This window comes from Physella acuta, unplaced genomic scaffold, assembly GCF_028476545.2.
Source record: "Physella acuta isolate Inbredline_101_S28 unplaced genomic scaffold, ASM2847654v3 ptg000622l, whole genome shotgun sequence".
NCBI classification, from domain to species: Eukaryota; Metazoa; Mollusca; class Gastropoda; family Physidae; genus Physella; species Physella acuta.
The window spans coordinates 1282083-1289631 of record NW_026732141.1 but is presented as its reverse complement, the minus strand read 5'-3'; the positions used below and the strand labels follow the sequence as shown (position 1 = coordinate 1289631).

General features: G+C 31.2%; 1 protein-coding gene across 3 annotated transcripts in view; it reads right to left on the bottom strand.

The window, feature by feature from the left end:
- Positions 1-692: 692 nt before the first annotated feature.
- LOC131948088 (stabilin-2) overlaps positions 693-7549 on the bottom strand; it is a 33804-nt gene continuing 26947 nt past the window's right edge. Inside the window, exons 38-44 of one of the 3 annotated variants that reach the window (XM_059309595.1) lie at positions 4650-4774; positions 4208-4282; positions 3926-4057; positions 3595-3684; positions 3340-3387; positions 2914-3039; positions 693-2266 (exon numbers count right to left, since the gene is read on the bottom strand). In XM_059309595.1, the coding sequence (XP_059165578.1) occupies positions 2150-2266; positions 2914-3039; positions 3340-3387; positions 3595-3684; positions 3926-4057; positions 4208-4282; positions 4650-4774 (713 nt within the window). In that variant the 3' untranslated portion in view covers positions 693-2149. Of the gene's footprint in view, positions 2267-2913; positions 3040-3339; positions 3388-3594; positions 3685-3925; positions 4058-4207; positions 4283-4649; positions 4775-7549 lie in introns of those variants that run through there. The other 2 variants (XR_009387970.1, XR_009387971.1) reach the window with 2 other exon arrangements.

The window sequence follows — 7549 nt, the reverse complement described above, 5'->3', positions numbered from 1 at the left end:
GACTATGTTTGTATGTGAGTGGACTATGCATGTGAGTGGACTATTTTTGTATGTGAGTGGACTATGTATGTGAGTGGACTATGTTTGTGAGTGGACTGTGTATGTGAGTGGACTATGTTTGTATGTGAGTGGACTATGTATGTGAGTGGACTATGTTTGTATGTGAGTGGACTATGTATGTGAGTGGACTATGTATGTATGTGAGTGGACTATGTTTGTATGTGAGTGGACTATGTATGTGAGTGGACTATGTATGTGAGTGGACTATGTATGTATGTGAGTGGACTATGTTTGTATGTGAGTGGACTATGTATGTGAGTGGACTATGTATGTATGTGAGTGGCTGTATATCCAAGTGTTGCTATGACAACACTGGAAGAGTATTTTCATAAAATACTGATATCAAACAAGGACCAATTTAAATTATCCCAATATATATTGTAGCCAGTGTATTTATATTATTAAATTTAAAGACATCATTGGTAATGTGAAAGATTCGTAAGCAATATTTTGCCGAGGGGTGCTTTCAGTTTCTTACATGACACATACAAAGTTTGCAAATAAAGTTTGATTTTTTATCAAAAGGAAATAAAACAACCAAAAATTTCTCTTATACATGTTCTATTTGAAATACAAGGGACAAAACTAAATTTTTATTTGCACAAAATAAAATGGCAAACAAATTTAATTGAAAAAAAAAAACCTAAAGGCATTTAATAAACATTTTATTATTAAAAATTGTTATGCTGTTTAGTTTGGTTTAAATTACAGTGCATAGATAAGGTAGATACAATGAATAGTACATAGATCTTATACTTGTAAAGCAGAATTTTAAAACATGAAAAAAAAATTATTTTATTAAATTTCAAGCTAATATTACATTGCTAGTTAAATACCACATAATATCTGAACATGTCACAATATAAGCTGATAAAAAAGTGTCTCTTGCCCGCATTAGATTATGGAGTCAAGAACACTAGTAGGATTTATTCACAAGGGAAATCACTCTAACCACCAACTCAAAACAGATGGGTGGTCAAATTGTTTTGAAACATATAAAGGCCTACATGAATTTTGTAATATTATGCCAGTCCTTGTTATTTAATTTGGGAATGGTGTGGTCAGGGGATAGAGTGTTTGGACTGCAAACCTCAAAGATCTCAAGTTCTGATCTTGGCCTGGGCTTGAGATTTGAGGATGTTCCAGAATCCGCCCAGCTCTGTTTTTAGGACCGTAGGCTACCTGACTCACATTAGGAAAAGAAAAGACAGGCAGAGTGCTGACCACATCATCCCTTCCTTTGCTAAGAAATATATGAACTCTACTTCATCTGCCCTAAGGATGGTTAGGTCTGAAAGAGGAACTCAAACTATTAAATCAATTTTAAGTTGTGTTGCTTCAGGCTATATTCTGAGTTGCTACATTGATATATTCAGACACCCTTCATAAGTAGTCTACAGTACAGTCCACTGTGTATGCTGCTGATTTAATCCCAACATAACCACTGTCAATAAATGGAACACTGCATGTTTAAATGTAATCACAAAAAGGCCAATTTTATTGTTGGATTCAATGCAATCAATGTTAATTGTGAGAACTTAAAATCACATAAAAATTAAAGTGAATTGCGGGAAATATAATCATATAATGGTTAAATTGAATTATACTACGTGAAGATAAAAATAATTATAACTTCATCATTTCCCGTTCTTGCCCAAGACAGATGAAGTAGAGCTCATCTGCTTCAAAGACCTCAGCATATGAAGAGATATCATGGTTAGCACTATGCCCAGCTACCTTTGTTTCCTAATGTGAGTTAGGTACCCATCAGAGCTGGGTGGACTCAGGGACATTCTACTGACTTGAATCCGGATACGAACTCAAGACTCTTGGGTTAGCAATCTAGCTCTCTACTGCTAGACCATGCCGTCCCCCAATTATAACTTCACAAGAATTAAAAACAAAAGAAAAAACTTAAGTTTTCAACAAGTAAAGAAATATTTTTTTTTAATAAGACATACACAAGTTAATATGGTTGAACCACAAGTTTAGCACATGTAGGCCTATTATAAAAACTAATAACTATAGGATTAGAATATGTATTGCTTAAAATAACATATAGGTCACTTAAAATTAGAATATCATAGCTTTACATAATATCTGGGTCATTAAAAATTGGATTATCATATTTGGCTGTGTCTTTCAGTGAGTCGTCATCTTCCTCTTGTGCACTTAGGCGAGCGAATGATAAATTACTCTCAGACCCCTACAAAAAAATTTAAAATTGATTTAAAAAAGGATAAGCAATTTATTTTAGTGATTTCAAGTAAACATATTTCCCCATCAATGAATTTAAAATCATTAATCAGTTTCTTTATTGAAAAATAATGTTTTTCCACATAAACTATAAATTTATATTAAATAAAGATCAGCGTTTCTTCCAGGCATCTCTTCCCCCCCCCCCCCCCCCCCGAAATGGAAATTTAATTTATATAGAAAATTTATACTTTTACTACCCCCCCCCCCATGGGAAAAAATCTGGAAGAAACACTGATAAAAATGATAGCTGCAATGAGGTTCATGCAAATAGTGACAAAATGGTTAGTGTTAGTATCCTCACAAATTCAACAATAACAGGTACAGTGGTCATTTTGACCCAATGTCTTCAGCAGCACACAACAGTGTGGTTAAATATAAGACAATCTTTAACCACACTGTTATTGTCTTGAGGTTGTGAGGATATTAACAATACCCATTTTATTACTATTATATCACATAACTGTAGCAATATGGGTATTTAAAAAGTTAATTTTATAAAAGTTATTCACACAACTGTTATAAAACAGAGAGAAAATAAAACTGTGAAGCTACAAGTCTATCAACAACGAAGGTAATTATTTAAAGAAGACTTACAGAGTCTGATCTCTTGAAAATGTTCAGAAAGCCCTTGTAGTATTGTTTCTTATACACAATGATACCAGCCACAACAAGAAGTCCAACCATTGCTACTAGCACTAAACACACAACTATTGTTGTTGTCTGGTGGGGAAATAAAATTGTGAGATAATTAGCTTGTAATGTTACGTAACATGGCATCTGGTGTTGGTGTCTAATGAATTTAGAAAAACGGGAGTCTGGGGTTGAAGGTCAGGGTATGGAGTGAGAGAAAGTAAGGGAGGGTTGACGATATATTTGGCTACTTTAAAAGCTGTACAATTTTCTCTAAATGTGAGATCTGAACTTATACTTACACTGTACAATTTTCTCTAAATGTGAGATCTGAACTTATACTTACACTGTACAGTTTTCTCTAAATGTGAGATCTGAACTTATACTTACTCGTGTTTTATTAAACAAGCGTGAGGCAGATGTCTGGGCTATGACCTGCTGTCAAAGAAAATTTTTGGTCTATGTTAAATTATTTTCTTTATTTAAGCTAAAATGTCATCAATGGTTATATAAAAATTTCAACAAATGTATGTGTACATAAATTTTTTTAACTTTAAATAGAAAACTCGAGTGCATACATTTATGTTTGAGAAAGTTACCAAACTTACAAGTTGTGAAAATGTTTGAGAAAGTTGCCAAACTTACATATTCAATGATTGGGGCTGCAGTAAGATGTAACACTCCATTCAAAGTCTGGATGTTTTTTTCTACCACTAAAATTTTATTGGCAAAAACCTGAGAGCAAAGTTTTATAAATAACATAAATAAATGTAGGGTAAAATTTAAAAACTAAATAATGAGTCAATAAAATTTCTATAGAAAATATGGTTTTTGCAAGATTTAAAAATTATATTTTATAGTGTTCTTATTTTATAAATAATACCAATGATTCCATCTTTTTGAAAATAAGAATAAGGATATTTTTCTAAATAAGGATAACTTGTTGCTAGAATGACATCATAAAAATGCTAGTTACCTGCCCTTTGTTATCAACTGTAATGTTAATTGTTTCACCATCTACAGCTAGGAGACTCAAGTGACTGTTTACACCAATCTGTACAGACTTCCCAGCAACCATCAAACTAGAGAAATTTAATTTTTGCCAGTCCTGTTTTTAAAAAAAATGGACATACCAGTTTTAATCTATTGATGTAAAGTGTCTAGGTAATTGTCTTTTCTCACAACCCCCCCCCTCCAATATTTAGAAAGCACATAAATGTTTTAACTACCTGACTGCAGGTGTTTGTATCTTACTTACCTGACTGAGAGGAAGGAACAATGTGATTGACTGGTTCATCTGTTGCAGCACGGTACTGATGTTGCTTGTCACTGCCTTGAACAAACAACATTATGACTTAGGTGACTTGAACAAACATTATAAGGAGGTAGGTTGATACACAAGAGATGGGTTATTTTATTATAAGGGGACCCATTAGTGCAGTGATAGTGGGGACCCATTAGTGCAGTGATAGTGGGGACCCATTAGTGCAGTGAAAGTGGGGACCCTTTACTGCAGTGATAGTGGGGAGCCATTAGTGCAGTGATAGTGGGGACCCATTAGTGCAGTGATAGTGGGGACCCTTTAGTGCAGGGATTAATTTTCTCCTATAGTACAATAAAACAGCACCTTGTTTTCATTCAATGATTCTGTTCTACATTTCTCACCAGCATGAAACAGTAAAAAAAAATGTTATGCTTACATCATGTAGCATCCAGTTGTAAAAGTACTTGAGACTTCTTATCCTAGAGATGGCATCCAAGATGTCTCTACTACAGAATGTACCATTCCCAACAGTGCCATTTACACAGACACATTCAGCTCGACCTGGGAGAATCAGGCACTTAATGACATTAGATTGCACACATGAACTTATGACTTTTGCTGGCGTTTTTTTGTTTTTACATTTTAGTATATCTTTAGTATATCTCCTTTCTTTAACAGGTCAATAACCTATATTTATGCAGACATGCAGGAAAAAAGTCTTAAATACAGGAGTAACCTAAAACAGACAAAATAAAATGTATTACTACAAACTTAACACAGATCTAACTACCCTAAAACAGACTAAATAAAATGTAATACTACAAACTTAACACAGATCTAACTACCCTAAAACACTAAATAAAATGTTATACTACAAACTTAACACAGATCTAACTGCCCTAAAACAGACTAAATAAAATGTAATACTACAAACTTAACACAGATCTAACTACCCTAAAACACTAAATAAAATGTTATACTACAAACTTAACACAGATCTAACTACCCTAAAACACTAAATAAAATGTAATACTACAAACTTAACACAGATCTAACTACCTTAAAACAGACTAAATAAAATGTAATACTACAAACTTAACACAGATCTAACTTAAAACACTAAATAAAATGTAATACTACAAACTTAACACAGATCTAACTACCCTAAAACACTAAATAAAATGTATTACTACAAACTAAACACAGATCTAACCTAAAACAGACAAATAAAATGTTATACTACAAACTTAACACAGATCTAACTACCCTAAAACAGACAAATAAAATGTATTACTACAAACTTAACACAGATCTAACTACCCTAAAACACTAAATAAAATGTATTACTACAAACTTAACACGGATCTAACTACCCTAAAACACTAAATAAAATGTAATACTACAAACTTAACACAGATCTAACTAACTTAAAACAGACTAAATAAAATGTAATACTACAAACTTAACACAGATCTAACCTAAAACACTAAATAAAATGTAATACTACAAACTTAACACAGATCTAACTACCCTAAAACAGACTAAATAAAATGTATTACTACAAACTTAACACAGATCTAACTACCCTAAAACACTAAATAAAATGTATTACTACAAACTTAACACAGATCTAACTACCCTAAAACACTAAATAAAATGTATTACTACAAACTTAACACAGATCTAACCTAAAACACTAAATAAAATGTATTACTACAAACTTAACACAGATCTAACTACCCTAAAACACTAAATAAAATGTATTACTACAAACTTAACACAGATCTAACTACCCTAAAACACTAAATAAAATGTATTACTACAAACTTAACACAGATCTAACTACCCTAAAACACTAAATAAAATGTATTACTACAAACTTAACACAGATCTAACTACCCTAAAACACTAAATAAAATGTATTACTACAAACTTAACACAGATCTAACTACCCTAAAACACTAAATAAAATGTATTACTACAAACTTAACACAGATCTAACCTAAAACACTAAATAAAATGTAATACTACAAACTAAACACAGATCTAACCTAAAACACTAAATAAAATGTAATACTACAAACTTAACACAGATCTAACTACCCTAAAACAGACTAAATAAAATGTAATACTACAAACTTAAACACAGATCTAACTACCCTAAAACACTAAATAAAATGTAATACTACAAACTTAACACAGATCTAACTACCCTAAAACAGACTAAATAAAATGTAATACTACAAACTTAACACAGATCTAACTACCCTAAAACAGACTAAATAAAATGTATTACTACAAACTAAACACAGATCTAACCTAAAACAGACAAATAAAATGTAATACTACAAACTTAACACAGATCTAACTACCCTAAAACAGACTAAATAAAATGTATTACTACAAACTTAACACAGATCTAACTACACTAAAACACTAAATAAAATGTATTACTACAAACTTAACACAGATCTAACTACCTTAAAACAGACAAATAAAATGTAATACTACAAACTTAAACACAGATCTAACTACCCTAAAACACTAAATAAAATGTAATACTACAAACTTAACACAGATCTAACCTAAAACACTAAATAAAATGTAATACTACAAACTTAACACAGATCTAACCTAAAACACTAAATAAAATGTAATACTAAAAACTTAACACAGATCTAACTACCCTAAAACAGACAAATGAAATGTATTACTACAAACTTAACACAGATCTAACTACCCTAAAACACTAAATAAAATGTATTACTACAAACTTAACACAGATCTAACTACCCTAAAACACTAAATAAAATGTATTACTACAAACTTAACACAGATCTAACCTAAAACACTAAATAAAATGTATTACTACAAACTTAACACAGATCTAACTACCCTAAAACAGACAAATGAAATGTATTACTACAAACTAAACACAGATCTAACTACCCTAAAACACTAAATAAAATGTATTACTACAAACTAAACACAGATCTAACCTAAAACAGACAAATAAAATGTAATACTACAAACTTAACACAGATCTAACCTAAAACAGACAAATAAAATGTAATACTACAAACTTAACACAGATCTAACTACCCTAAACAGACTAAATAAAATGTAATACTACAAACTTAACACAGATCTAACTACCCTAAAACAGACTAAATAAAATGTAATACTACAAACTTAACACAGATCTAACTACCCTAAAACAGACTAAATAAAATGTAATACTACAAACTTAACACAGATCTAACTACCCTAAACAGACTAAATAAAATGTAATACTACAAACTTAACACAGATCTAACTACCCTAAAACAGACTAAA